Source organism: Acinonyx jubatus, chromosome A1 (assembly GCF_027475565.1).
Source record: "Acinonyx jubatus isolate Ajub_Pintada_27869175 chromosome A1, VMU_Ajub_asm_v1.0, whole genome shotgun sequence".
In the NCBI taxonomy this organism is placed as follows: domain Eukaryota; kingdom Metazoa; phylum Chordata; class Mammalia; order Carnivora; family Felidae; genus Acinonyx; species Acinonyx jubatus.
The window spans coordinates 52,447,355-52,462,530 of NC_069380.1; the positions used below are offsets into that span (position 1 = coordinate 52,447,355).

General features: G+C 31.4%; 1 protein-coding gene across 16 annotated transcripts in view; it reads right to left on the reverse strand.

Moving 5' to 3' along the window:
* Window positions 1–1,067: 1,067 nt before the first annotated feature.
* The window catches only part of RBM26 (RNA binding motif protein 26), an 85,348-nt gene continuing 71,239 nt past the window's right edge, over window positions 1,068–15,176 (reverse strand). For 7 of the 16 annotated variants that reach the window (XM_027065077.2, XM_027065084.2, XM_027065083.2 and 4 more), the window contains 2 exons: window positions 11,671–11,784; window positions 8,571–9,928 (listed from right to left, as the gene is read on the reverse strand). In XM_027065077.2, coding sequence (XP_026920878.1) covers window positions 9,839–9,928; window positions 11,671–11,784 — 204 coding nt within the window. In that variant the 3' untranslated portion in view covers window positions 8,571–9,838. Of the gene's footprint in view, window positions 4,317–8,570; window positions 10,547–11,670; window positions 11,785–15,176 lie in introns of those variants that run through there. The other 9 variants (XM_053216936.1, XM_053216961.1, XM_053216928.1 and 6 more) reach the window with 3 other exon arrangements.

Below are 15,176 nucleotides of genomic sequence, written 5' to 3' on the forward strand. Positions count from 1 at the left end.
ACCCCATTTTTAAATGCTCTGTGATCACTTATAAATAACAGGCTTTCAATCATCCTTTTTAATTTCTAGCTTTTCTACATAACAGGTATGACATGTGATTTAAAAAAATTTTAAAGACCAAATTCATATTTCATGCAGAACTATTTTTTCAGGTTAAGTGAAGGCTGACAACACACTCAATCTGCAAATATTCCACAGGGGCTGTATATGTAAAGTATATATTACATAAAATATGTTTTAAGAACAATTTTACTAAGTACATCATTATTTATTAACCAAAGTCCTCTACTATTTCAAGCCAGAGTCCTCTACTATTGCATAACCAGATTTCTTTAACCAGATTTTTATCGAGACTTATGCACTTTGAGATTGATAATGTATTTTCTTGTAGAAGCAGTGTCACAAGTGGAAGACAGATGATTACCAAGCTTATTTAACCCACGTTATAGGTGATAGAAGGTATTATCTGCAATGAACACAAAAGAATATGGCAATATTTATCACTCAATGCAATTAAATATGAAATGAACATGCTGAATGCTGGAAAAGCAGGTCAAATCAGACCAGGAGAATAAATGTTGAGATGAAAACTGAACATTATGGAGGGATGTTCCAAAAAGTTTCAATGGCTTTAGAGGCTGACAGTATAAGCACTTTACATCTAGTTTCACTTCAGAATATATGGCAGTCTTTCTTTGACATCACAATAGTACTCTACCGTTATTACTCATGATAATGATAAGGAGAAGCACTGTGGCCTTCAAACAGAATAGAGATCAATTCTAGCAGAAAAGAGGCAGGAATTGGAAGAAGGGTATGGAGGATTTGTAGATGTGTGAGAAAAGGAGTCATCAGGCCAACAACACACAGGTACCAAAGGTGCCAGAACAATTTAAAGTGGGAATGGAGGGTAGAGAGGGGAAGAGGCAACCTGGAGCCATTTGTATAGATACATAAACATTTTCAGAATTCTCAATTGTACAATGCCTGAGGGCTGCAAATTTTTCTTTCTACTAGGTCATATAACTGATGCAAGATGCAGGACAATTTTAAAAAGTTAACAACTGTTTTTAGTAAGACTATTTTATTTAAAATTTTTCAAAATATAAAAATAATAAACATTATGGATATTTAACAAACAAAACAACATAATTCAACTATAAATAATAAAAATGTTGACAACCCCACATAAACATGTAACACTATAAACATTCTAAGCATACAAGAGTAGTTTTCTAGTTCAAGTTTTACCTTTTTCAGTTCAAGTTTTATTATCATTTTGAAAAATAAACAAAAAAAAAGCTGCTACAGCTTAACCAATTACTTTCGCTCCACTCAAAGAGCAGGGAATTTTTTCCCCATGCCAACACACATTCGTGAAATGGGATACTTATGGGCACAGGTATTAAAAACTGGAACAACCCAGTCTCCAGACAAGAAAAGACTCCTTTGGTGTTTTTAGGTTCAACAATCCACAGAACTTGAGTACAACTAAACCACTTATTAAAGGAAATCTTGTGCCAGATAACATGTTCTGAAGTAATAACACACCCAAAACAGGTTCAGGATTCTGAGAATCAAAAGTAAGTATCTATGAATGCTTTGCTGATACTTAAAAATTGTATCTTTAGAACATTCACTAAGGTGCTGGAATGAGTCTTATAGATGTAGAAAACAATCTACACAACCAATGCAAAACTTGTACAATGTAAATAATACATCTCTTTTCAACTCATCAAATGTTCTATAAATATTTAAGAATTACCCTGCCTCCTGTTGAGCAAAGATAGATGGGAATTTGAAGCAGAGCAGGATTACACCATATTTAGGATTAGAAAAATTTTCCATGTGAAATATGGGAAAACTGAGCCATGCTGAATGTATTGTTGTTTTTATTCTAGCCAGATTAAATTCCTCTTATCAAAAGAGCTAATGACAAACTGAAGAGACTATTTTCTTTTTTGGAAGCTGGGCACAAATAAGCATACTGTCATTCTGTATCGTATCTTTAAATTATGGGGTGTTTCTAATGGACTGGGCTCTTTTCCTGACTCACCACAGACCACTTTTATAATTATGCTGCTAGATTAGAGTAAGTCACAAGTGATCATACATTAAAGCCTAGCGAAGTCTAGATAACAGGTTCAAAAATGATATTGAAAGGTTTTGTAGCACCAATAACTTTTTCCTAAGACACTTGAGGGGCTGCATCACTTTAAAGTATTATTTATCTTGTAAACAAGATCAAAAAATATTCAGTTGATCTGTATTTTGAGCATAAATATTTATAAACTCTATTTAAAAAAAACAAATATAGCATGACTAGAGCCGCTAATAGTGTAAAATCTAAGAATATTGAAAAATATAAAGATATATAAAAGGCTTCCATAATGCAATCATGCAGAGGTAAACTGCTTCAATCAATTACACAAAAGTGATTCTGTACAGTTATCTACACATAGCTCCATGAGAATCCTATTTAGGAAAATGAAATAATGAAAATCCTCATCTTTAATTAATCAACATATAAGAATTTAAATATGTAATGACCTATTGGCTCTCACAGAAAGTTTCAAAAAGCACAATGATCTTAATGAAAATCAAATCATCTCCCTTTCTGATTCCCAATGGCATATTCAATTTTGTTTTGCTTTATTTTGTTTTTAATTTAAAAGCAAGGGAAAGAAAAAAGAAAGATGACAAAGTAAAGTTGAGGGGGCTGGTATGTGGTCCACATCTAAAAACCAACTGAAACTGTTAACAAGTATGGTCTCTTCAGACTATGTTCTTTGGGCTTCTAACCTAGCAAGTAAATCACTATCACAGGGGAAGAGAATTTTCTTTCCTTAAAAAGAAAAAATACTGAACTAATCTGGGAAAATATCTCTGAACTCCTTGTGGCTATATGCTAGTTTGCAAATGTGAACTAAAACAAAAGTCTAATTTTAAAAATGCCCTGCAGGCTACCAAGTCATAATTATATTAGAAGACTTTCTGAAACATGTACTTTTCCCTTAAATCAAGCCTAATATTCAGGAAGCTGTTGTCAACTAATGTGGATCAAAATAGATAATTTACATTATGATTGATGTGTTCATTCTTTTTATTTTTCACGAAGACAAATGCATTGAGTACTCAAAAAGAAGTGTTTGCAGAATAGTCAACTTGGCACAAAAAATATGAAAATATGAGCACGGCTGAATGAAACTAAAAAAAAACAAGGGCAAATAGAATCAAGTGTAATTTCCACTTTTCTAATAAAGAGCTGCTACTAAGAACAACTTCCAAACTTCTCAAATGCCTCATGAGAATCTATGAAGAAATACTCAGAAATTAATTTTCTGAAAACTTCTTTATATGGTGCCCATTACAAAAAAATGGTATTTTGGGTGAATACTTAGGATAAGATTTAATCATACTCTTTATAAATAATTTTAAGCCACACTGCTTATAAATAAATATGGACATACACCTTTTAAGACAGGAAAACTATAATCTTTAACAATGTTAGACACACAACACAATTTCCCCTTGCTTTTAAGATTGTCTTTGATGTCTTGATTGCAAGTGAGGAAAATATGGACAAACTGTGTAAACCAGACATTTAATAGAAATTTCTCAATATTTATAATCCACAGATCATCCTGTATTACTTGAAAAGAAAGAAAATTATTCTCCTTGTTGGTTTTGAAGAGCTAAGAAATTTTTTAAAAATATTATTTGGGTAAGTGGCCTTGGCAACAACCTCAGTAAGTGTATTTAGAAGAAATAGGCAAGTTATTATAGTGTATAAAAAAGTATTTTAGCATCTGTTCAAAATCATTTAAGTGACTACCTTAACCCCAGAAATGTATCCTAAAACCCAGAAAAATTAAAACCAAACCCATGCTTAACTTTTTAATCATTTTCTTCATTCTAAATTGTTCATGCTAATGAACACAATATCATGGCTTTATAGCTTTCTTAGACACAATTTTCAACGTGGCTGAGACTGAACTTATCTCATATTAGGAAACCAAAAGGTCTTTTTCCTTCTTAGTGTTTAAAAAATAAATGGATATAAAGTAAGGGGAGAAGACGTTTAAGAATAAGGTCAGACAAAGCACATACTCAGACATACTTCTGGACTCGGATGTACCAATTAGAGAACTGTGAAGAGACAAAATGCCAATTATAGTACATATAAACATCTATTCAAATTGATAAAGAGCAAACATAAAATGATAGGATGATATTTTAACAGTCGTCTCCAGACAGGAACAGGTCTTGCTGTTGTAGTCACAAAGCTAAATTCAGGCAATGATGATCTCTCTCTGCTGGAAAAAGAGAAGACTATTAAAAAAACTTTGAAAATAGTAAGTAAATCTAAAAACTGAATCACACCATAAATTGATCGCCAACTTCTCTAAACATTAAAAAAAAATCTATTTCAGAAAGGAATCAAAATCAAAGTTGAAGCAAATTCCACAAAGAATCAGCTTTGGGTTAATGATTTTAACAAAACCTCTCTGCATCATGCTTCCTTAAAACATTAAGCCACAAAGATCTCAGCACTACAGCATGGCTGTGGTCTATAATTTCTGCTTAGGAAATGCAGTAACTGACAAAATAGTAAACTGTTATAGAAGTATGGGTAGGCAAAGTAGTTTTAAGAAATTATGAACAAATTCCAAGACACTGTATATAAAAATTAAAGAACAATCTTCTTAAATTTCCCAAAGATTTCAAAGTAATTGTGAGTTGGATCTACTTTCCTTAAGCTCCATATGATAATGACTTCATTCTTTAATTAATATAGGACATAAAATTCTATACTAAACACAATGATTAACAACCAAAAATAAAAAGAACACATCAGAATGAGACAGTGCTTGGTATACAAAAGAAGACTAACTTTGGATGATGGGAAGATAAGTGGATGGATGAAATAAAATTAATAGGGAGGAGTAATTAGAAAGAAACAAGTAATCTTAAATTGATACAAAAAAACACAAAAAATGCTTTCAGTTACACTAAGTAATGAGTACATATTACTGATAAACTGCAAGAAAGTTATTTACCAAATTAAGAATTTTTCTACTAACCAAGTATGACGTTTTCAATTAGAAATTACTGAGAATGGCAGTCATTTCACCAAGATTTATTTCTTTCTTAGAACTTTTAGGTAGCTAATCTGGAAGATAATCTGTCATCTGATAGGTGTATAATGATCAGAGAGAGAGAAAAAAAAAAAAAAACCAAAAAAAAAAACTACTCTTCTCTAAAAGCCTGTATACATACCTTAGAATAACTAGCCAGTTCAGGAAGTTAACAAGAACAAGGCAGTTCCTGAGATCTGGGAAAAGGAAATTTTCCTCTCTGCCTTACATACATCATTCCCTGATGGTTTAATCCTAGATTGAATTTTCATTTTTATTTATAGGGCTTTAGAAGAGTAAGAGAAGCCCTGAGAGAAAAGACCAAAAAGTGAACTAATTTAATTAGCCAGAATTTCATGCAGAATTTCATGCAGCCTTTGTTTTAAAAGGCTAAAAGGGAAGGGAAGGGAAGGAAAAAAGCTTACAAATATTTATACAAATTCTAGAAGGACTAAAACTAATTTTCTACAACTGGTTCACATCATGTGTAAGGGGAAGGAAAAAAAAGAATATATAGATTGATAAAGTTTGTATAACACTCTAAAATAACCATTCATATTTCCACATGTCAAACAAGCAACTGTTTTTGCTTTCTTAAGTAACCCTTAGAGTCAATGATTAGTGTTCCAAGTAAGATTGGAAATACAGTTCCCATAAACAGTTCTAGTCACAGGAAATTTCCTACATTTAAGCTCAGCCATACTTTCTACAGGTCATCAGCTAAAACACTAAAGTCTCATCTTTATAGTAAACTACTGGTTGATACACTTGATCATATTACAGTAAAACAAGAGCTATGGAATACTCTCCCATTCCTGCAACATGATTTCATTAAATGGTTGGGCATCAGTTAAATACTAAAATTAATTTTTTAAATCTTACAATTATCCAGTAACATTTAAACAACACTGCTTAAGTAGACATAATATATTGAGTGAAATATGTAAAATGACAACTCAACCATCCCTTGAAGTAATCCTAATCAATCTTTTAACCAATAATATATAATTTCTCTCAATTTTTTCCTGTAAGCAGTGACTACTACATTGTTCTCAATCCTTTTTGACTTCAAATTCAGCCCAGATCTATACTAAAACAAAGAACTTGTTGGGAGAACTGTAGAATTTAAAATGTGTTTCAAGTTTTAGGTAGCATATTGTAATAGCAAAAGTGTTTTAGCCTTTGAGTTTAGAAGCAAAAGGAAAAGTTATAGGTAGGAAAAGTCTAGTGAATTTGGAAGTTTATCTATACTTTAAAGGTTAAATGAATTTTGCACCAACCAACGGTGAGCATTTGGGAAGACTTATATATAAAACTGTACCAAGACATGTTATACAGATTATCATAACCAAATCTAAGTTGCTTCCATTGATGACAGAAATAATGGCAACAGATAAGGAGAACTGGTACAGATATATTAAATTGTTTTAGATCAAATACTAATATACCACCAAGGAAACTGTAGATGTGCAAGGGACCTTACAGATCATCTAGTCCAAGCCTTTTCATTTTACAGACAAGGAAACACTCCTGGTTGACACTTGCTTAAGGCCAGAGAGTTAGTTGCAGAGCTGGGACCATAAGCTAAATCTCTTATCTGGTACTCTACGCGAGGTCATCTTTGGATATAAAGAAAATTAGTGGGATGGACTAGATTGGTGGCTCTTGGTATTTCTATTCTTATACACTGACAGAAACCAAAAGCTGTTTTACTCCTGAAACTGACAACATTTAATACTCCAAATTATTAATGTCTTACTTAATTGCTGTGGAAATTCCACTAAGACTACATGTACATTCCTCCAACAGTATTTGTAACCCCACTGTTGCAATACTTAACTGTATCACTTGTTTAGCAAAATAGTCTCAATAACGGAGAAGACCTTCAGGAGAGACTTTTGAAAAATTGATAAGAATTAACAAGGGTGGTAATTGTCACTCCATTATTGGAGATTTAAATATGCATTCATTCGTTAATTCATCCAACAAACATCTGAGTGCCCACTATGAGCCAGGCTTTGTGATAATCACTAGAGATAAAAAGATGAATAAGACATGGTCCCCTTCCTAGAGGAGCTTGTAATTTAGTGGGGAAGACAGACATATAAACCAGATAAATTATATTACAACATAAGTACTGTAACAGAGATATGAACAAAGTGCTGTATTAGAAGGGAGTGTAAAGGTATGAACTAACTAATGACCAGGAAGTCTACTAATTTTGTGCAAGAACTACCACATTTACTGCAAACACAATCTCATGCTCAATCAATAATTAGGAAGGAGTAACAATGTAGAAGTAAAAAAAAAAAAAAAAAAAAAAAAAAAATTGGCACTGAAATCAGAATGCCGGCATTTAAATCTAGTCCTTTCACTCACTAGCTGTGACTTAGGGCAAGTCACTCCAACTCTATTAGCCTAAGTTTCCTTATCTGTAAAATGGGAATCAGCAACTACTTCAAAGGGATATCTTAAGTTTTAAATCAGAAACATGATAGTACATACAGAGTACTAGTATTTATAAACATTAATTTTAAAAACCCAATCATTAAATACTAAGTAATATTTATAGCTAAGATCTTATTAATGAGAATAATTGTGACCCTAATGAATGTGTGTAATGTTTAATCCCCATACTTTGGGACCAAACTGAAACGCTTGTTTTCTGATTCATTCAAAGCAGTATGGCTTAAGAAAACATTTTAATTTTGGGTTACTAGAGAATTTAAGACTAGGGAAACTGATAAGCTATTTATGGATCTAAATAAGTAGGAAGTAATTATTCTACAATAATTTTTAAAATATCAGGCTAAAATGTATTAATCAAATTATAAAGCCAAAAATCAGCATGGAGATTTAACTGGCCTTTGAAAGATTTTCTTTCTTTATAATACCTGTTTGGTGTAAAGAGAAGAAACGTGAGCCTCTGCCAATTTGGCACCTTTCACGACTACTAAAAAGAAAAGAAAACAAACTTACCTAATGAATCAGAATAGCACATAGTCAACATACAAGAGACTACATAAAAATATATCACAGATCTAAGTAAGGAAGTTTTTGAGTAAAGTCACTATTTTGACAAAAGAAATTGATTTTGAAATTTTAAATATTAACACGTGTACCAACTGCAAGCCCAAACATTCCTATGAAATAGCATTATCATCAGGAACATATATACAACTTTAACCCTAAGTGTGGGAGGAAAAAAAAAAAAAGAGGAAAAGCATCCATTATTTACCCCACTGACAGAAGATTATGGTGTTTGGAATTACAGTTGTGACTGTGAGGATCCCAGTATGGGAAGAAAGTGATTTTTTTTTTTTTTAATGTGACATTTAATATAATCACTATAATCTCAGGAGGGGCAGGAACACTTGCAACTGAAACGATGAATTTTAAAAGATAAATAGGTAATCTCCCACCCCCTCAATCTACAAAGAATGCATTTATTTCCTGAAACTGCTGTTTTATCAACTTTCAATGATCACGTTCATTTGCCAGAGAAATCCACTTAAAAATCACAATATTGTGTCAAATGTCAAAGATTTTTATACAAAGTATAGGAAATGCACACTTAAAATATCAGACTGGAACACTTACCAAACAGTGTTTTCCTAAAGTAGTATCTATAGTACATTTCTTTATTCATACATCTTCAAATGGTCAAGTTTTCTTTCATACATCCAAAATGTAATGTGATGTTTTCTTATTCACCAAATGTTAGCTCTACTTGAAGTCTGGTTCCAAACTAATCAGCCTGCTTTTAAATTTTAAGACAGCTGTTGAAAATTTATAGGATCAAACCAAACTGAAGTGGTATAAATTTTTAACATTGGATTGTACATTATTTGTAAAGGTACCAATAATCATTATTAATAAGTTAGTGATTATAGCTCCTTTTGTGATAATTGGGGGGAAGGGTAGATCACCATCTGGAATGGTCTATTTATTTTAATTTTTTTTCTTTTCTTTCTTTTTTTTTTTTTTTTTTTTCTTTTTTAAAATCAAGGAACATTGTCTTGGTCTTTGTGGGGTTTTTTTTTTTTTTGTCATTTTCTTTTCTTCTCTTTTCTGTTCTTTTCAAGAGACCATTCCGCTTTATTTTTAACATCTGAATGTATAAGGACTCATATGCAAAGCAGTCATACACCGTTATCATTAAAACCCATATGGTAAAATACATACACAGGTCCAACAAAAGGCTAATACATAGTAAAGCCTAAGCATACTACTATGTAATATTATGAATACATAACTTGGAGACTTTAGTTAGAGTACTATGTTATCTATTCATTTTTGAAAACATTCATTAAGATTTTAAATGCAAATTCATTCCTTATTTGGAGTAAAACAAAATCCTCTAAGTTATAACAAGTATTGGTCATAAGTTTTTAGACCTATTCATTAAATTACAAAGAACCCAAAGAATTCTGTAATGTTCAGTAGAAGTATGTAATAAAAACATTGCATATGTTTCTAGTGTGATGTCTTTAGCAATTGTTTACTGAAATAAAATGCAAACATCAATCTTTCAAAATACAGGATCAGAAGGTAGTTTTCTTCTCTTTTGTCTATTTGTGAAATCCATCTTCATCACATTTTACCAAAAAATTGTTTTTACAAATATGTAAAAGTACATTAGATAATACTAATGAAACACAGGTAGAGTTCTAGCATATGCAGATCAATGATCAGTCAAATCATCTTCTCCAAGAACGAGATTCATTGTCCTCTTCTTCTTCATCATCATCTTGAAGTAATGAGTCATCCACCAAAGACTCTTCCTGAAACTTTAGGTTAAAATGCATTTAGGAATTTACCCAAAAAAAAAAAGAAAAGAAAAAAGGTGACACTTTTAAATACTGATTTCTCTCAACAGAGTCGAATACAAAAGGTATTTCTATAGCTACAATATTCAAGAAACAAAGAAAAGCAACCTTTATCCACTCAATGGTTTCTCTACAGTATCTATTCTATTGCTTCTATCAAACAGGCACTAAAAAAATATCTAAGTAAGCTTTTTGTACATGCCATTTCTCCTGCCTCACTCAATCAAATTATGCCATCTTCTACACCTACAAAACATTGCTCAATACCTTTTGTTGGAAAAAAAAAAAAAAAAAAGAAAAAAGAAAGAAAGAAAGAAAAACATCAATAAATCTTCTCTGACTTACCCTAACCCTGGACACTAAATCAACCAATTAACTTGTAGAAAAGTCTATCAAGATTTATACTTCTTTTCTGCTATATGTAACAAACATTTCTTTTATAGAATTCCTTGCTTTTCCCCATTCCCTTCATAAAAGCTTCTCAGACTGCTTTTCAAACTTTTCAAAATACCTAATACCAGGAGCTCTCCTGCTTTTCTCCCCATTCAATTCAAACTCATGGAAGGACAAAGGTATAATCTAAAATATAAAATGACAAATCATGTATATGAGTTTCAAAATACACATTTTATTCTTGCATTTGACTACGGATATGTATAACAGCCTCGAATGCTCTTCAAACAAAATGAAGTGCCATTACAAGAATCTAACAAAGGTAAAACATGGAATCAGTTCCCCACCTTACCTTTATTTATTAACTTCCTCAACTTTTTCCTACAGCTTATTTCATGATTAAAATAGAGTTGCTTATTTTTAAGTGTATGGTTTCAAAGTGCTCTCCCATTTCATTGTTCCTTGTGCTTACACCTCTAAGCCACCATACTGATTGCTGTACCCAAGAAAAAGGGACTCTTCCATACCTATTCCTCTTCCACACCTAAAATGCCTCTCTCAACTATATTCCCAGTCCCAGCTCTTGGTTATGGAAAGCTTTCTTATCCTTCAGGGTTCAGCTCCACTGTCACCACCTTCTTCAAGATTCTTCTGGGCAGAAATAATCACTCCTTCCCGTGGGTTCCCACAGCGTATTGTTCAAATCTTTATTGAGCATATCACTCTGCCTTTCATTAGAATTAATTTTTTATGTGTCTGTCACCACCCCCCTTTCCAGATTATAAGCTCCTTGAGGATAGGGACCGTGTCTTATTCATTTTTGTGCCTATCACAGTATCTACCATTTAGCAGGCATTCACTCTAATGAACTAAAACAATATGAATTAAAATAAAGGAAACCTGAAATGTTAATAAAGCAAATGAGTAGGATATATACTCTAAACTTAAAATATTACAAGAGTTCCTGTGGATAAAAATCTAATGAATAATTATTGTTTTCTAAGAGTAAATGAAAACTGAGTATGTGTGTGTATATGTATATATATATGTATATATATATATGTATATATATATACATATATATATATATATATATATATATATGATTTTCTTTTTTTCTTTCTTTGGATTAGCAATCCACAGTTCTCATTAATCCAGAAAATTTAAAGTTGTCTGCATTTATCTGACATCCCCTGCCTGGAATATGGCTCAGGAATAAAAGTTTTATGTTAAAATCACAGCCATAAAATCACATTTCATAAAAAATGTGAACATTTGAGGGCAAAGACAAATTAAAAAAAAAAACATACTTCCTCTTCATCAGGTTCAACTTCTTCTGTTTCAACAGCTGAAATATTAGTTATTGGTTTATTCCATGCCAGTTTTAGATCCTGCCCTTTGAAACGAGCTCCATGAACTGCAGCCTAAAACAATTAAGAACATTAGAATGTAGAACATTAATAATTTCTGAAGAAAACAATGAAATGTTACAGTACTTAATATTTAAATCAGTAAAACAAAAGTGAAGACAGCTATCCGTTTACTTTGTGGTTATTTCTCCATTTACTATTTATTATTATATTTATAATTTACTTTTTATGGTTATTTACTTCTAAAATCAGTCTTGTGATTGGAAATACCTTTAAACAGGAAACAAGAACACTTTCTCATACTTCAACGGAACTACTTTACTACTGGCCGGTATCTGACTAGAGAACTATGTCTACATGTTTATAATACAATGATAACTGCTATTCAAGCAACAATCTCAAACCATTTCAAGATCTTGGCTGTAGGTTCTGAACTGAAGTCTCAATGAGAATACAAGGCTAAATGTATCTTAATGCATTTTAATTCTTGTTAATTTACAAATGACATATGTAGTAACTACAAACTGGAAACCTTTAACAAATATAATAATTTTGCATGCGTAAAGTATCATATTATTTTAAAATTACATCAGTAGTTTAAAGTATCACATTATTTTTAAATTTACGATGTATGACATATCACTGTTACAAAACGTAAGTATCTCCATGAGAAAAGAAACCCTGAATGTTTCTATTGAAACTAAAGTACTTCCTACAAAGCTTTCAGAACTGCATAGGATATAAGTTAAACTTAGTATTTGTTACATTAAGTGGCTGGTGAAGAAATTGTCCATTCAAATTAAAGTAACATGAACTAATAATATAAATCAATGTTAGCAACATACTGAAATAACTCATAGTCACAAAAGATTTATAGTACAACCTCAAAGTATAGCATAATGTGAAATCTAGAAACAATTACATGTTCAATGACAACTGATCGTAAGTTGTATGACATTAAAGTCTCTAGGTATAAATTTTAAATCTGCACATAAAAATCTATGATAAATTTAAAAGATTCTGTGCCTATTAAAATGCAGCTCAGGAGGAGTTTTTAGTCCATGGCTTCATCACAGTGTCACGTAACTGAAAGAATTTTTAAGTACTTATATATGACATTCCACTTAACAACTTACAAGTTTTTAAACCTGTAACTATTACATAAAAATATACTACAGTAATATATGTACATTATATATACATATATTACCGTAAGGAATTCGAATAGACTCATGCAAAATGTCTACTCAGAAAGTCCATCTTTTCATCTAGTTAAAAAAGGCCAAAAATTTCACTGACATTTTCTATAGGTTCTTGACAAACATTTCTGATGACCTAGTATTATAAATCTCTATATTTAGCACATACATCTTCAAATTTATAAGGTGAGTCTACAACTCTCTAAAGTTTTAATTTTAACATTTTACAGGATGATTTTCAAAATTAGATGAACTAGTTAGAACATTTATCAATGTTCTCCAATAGAAACTTTTGACTATTTGGCTGTATAAATTTTTGAGATAACGGAGTCCTTGCTTTGTGAAGAGGCAAATTTATTTTAGATAATCTGTGACATAAAATCTTTAAAGTTAAAAAAAAAAGTTCTGCAACCCACCCATTTTATTATTTAAAAAATTCAAAAATTTCAGGTCACATAATATAAAAAATTGTAATTCATGATTAATCCTTCCCAAAGAGATAACCACCATTCCATGAAGAATTTGGGAAAAAGCTCTGCAATACACTAAAAAAAGTCCTGTACACATACTAAAAGGGTTTGTGTATATACATATGTATGATATGCACATGGGAACATACTTTACATCATATTTAAACTAATTTCTTGAATGGAATTTTGTCATATTTGGCAAAATACTCTTTTCTCAAATGGATCTGGATTTTTGTTTATAATGCATGTTTTTACTGCTGTTGTATTTGTCATAAAGAAGCTTAAATTTTCATGTTCTGTAATTTATCTATGTTGTGCCAGTCCTTTAAAAAGCCTTTTCCACACTAGGATTATTTTCAGAGATCCCCTAGCTTTTTACTAGTCACATGTATTAAAAAAAGAAAAAAAACTTTTATTCATCTTGATTTTGATACCAAAAATAAAGACATAATAATGTACTATTTTTTTCTTAACCGTCCATTGTCCTAACACTCTTTACAGATTATTCAGTAAATTTAAATTCCCTGACTTAAATAAAGCATTTCCTTGTAATCCTCTATAATTTTTATATATACTTATTATGCCTTTTCTAGATCAATTTTGTCCTAGTCTCTATCCATACCATTACTATATTCTTTATTTCATAATGAATTTGGTATGCTTTTCAGAATATTTTTGGTTATTCTGACATTATTTTGTCCTATGACCTGTGGAATCTTTTGGCCAAGTCCAGTATCATACTGTGTTACTGATGCTTAATAATATAGTATCAGCTAGATCAGTGCTTTTCATTTCTGTGGCATCTGCTTCAAGAGTTCTGCCACCATTTTATTAAAATGTACATTAAAAAATGAACTTCATAACTACTTATAAAATGTTAATAAAAAAACATGTTTAAATATATTCCAGGGGATGCTTATCTGAGCAAGGTGGCAGTGGTCATAAAGGTAGAAGTGGGGCTCAACATAAAAATATACAAAAGAAAGGAAAGTGGGAGCAAGTAACTTCAGAGAAAGATATGAGGAAGAGTCAGAGGAAGAAATTAAATTTGCTCATCTCAATGTAAACAGTTGATAATCCAAATGAAAAATTACCAAAGTACCAAAGTAAAGCCAGAAAAGGAAAATATATATATAAACAAATCTTTTCTAAAGAAAAAGGTTTTAAAAAGATACATGGTCTAGGGGGCGCTGGGTGGCTCAGTCAGTTAAGCGTCCGACTTCAGCTCAGGTGGTGGTCTCGCAGTCTGTGAGTTGGAGCCCTGTGCTAACAGCTCAGAGTTTGGAGCCTGCTTCAGATTCTGTGTCTCCCTCTCTCTGCCCCTCCCCCACTCACGCAGTCTTCCTCCGTCTCTTAAAAATGAATAAACGTTAAAAAAAAAAAAAAAGATTACACGGTCTAAAATCAGTAAACCCTGATAATTTCACTGATAAATTCTATTAAACTTTTGAGAAAATATATCTCCAATGCTACTTAAAATTAACTCAAAGCAAAAGATGGAAACTTTTCAAGTAGTTTCTATGAAGTCAGGTAAAACGGATAAATGATAAAAAAATAATATCCGCTCCCCCAACCTACAAACCAATTTTACTTTTGAAAACTGAATTAAAAGTAAAAATAAATACAAGAATAAAACCTTGTCATTTGCAAAATCATGGATGAATCTGGAGACTATTATGCTAAGTCAAGTCAGAGAAAGACAAATACCACATGACTTCACTTACATACATAATCTAAAAAAACAAAAACAAACACTCTTAAATTCAGAGAACAAACT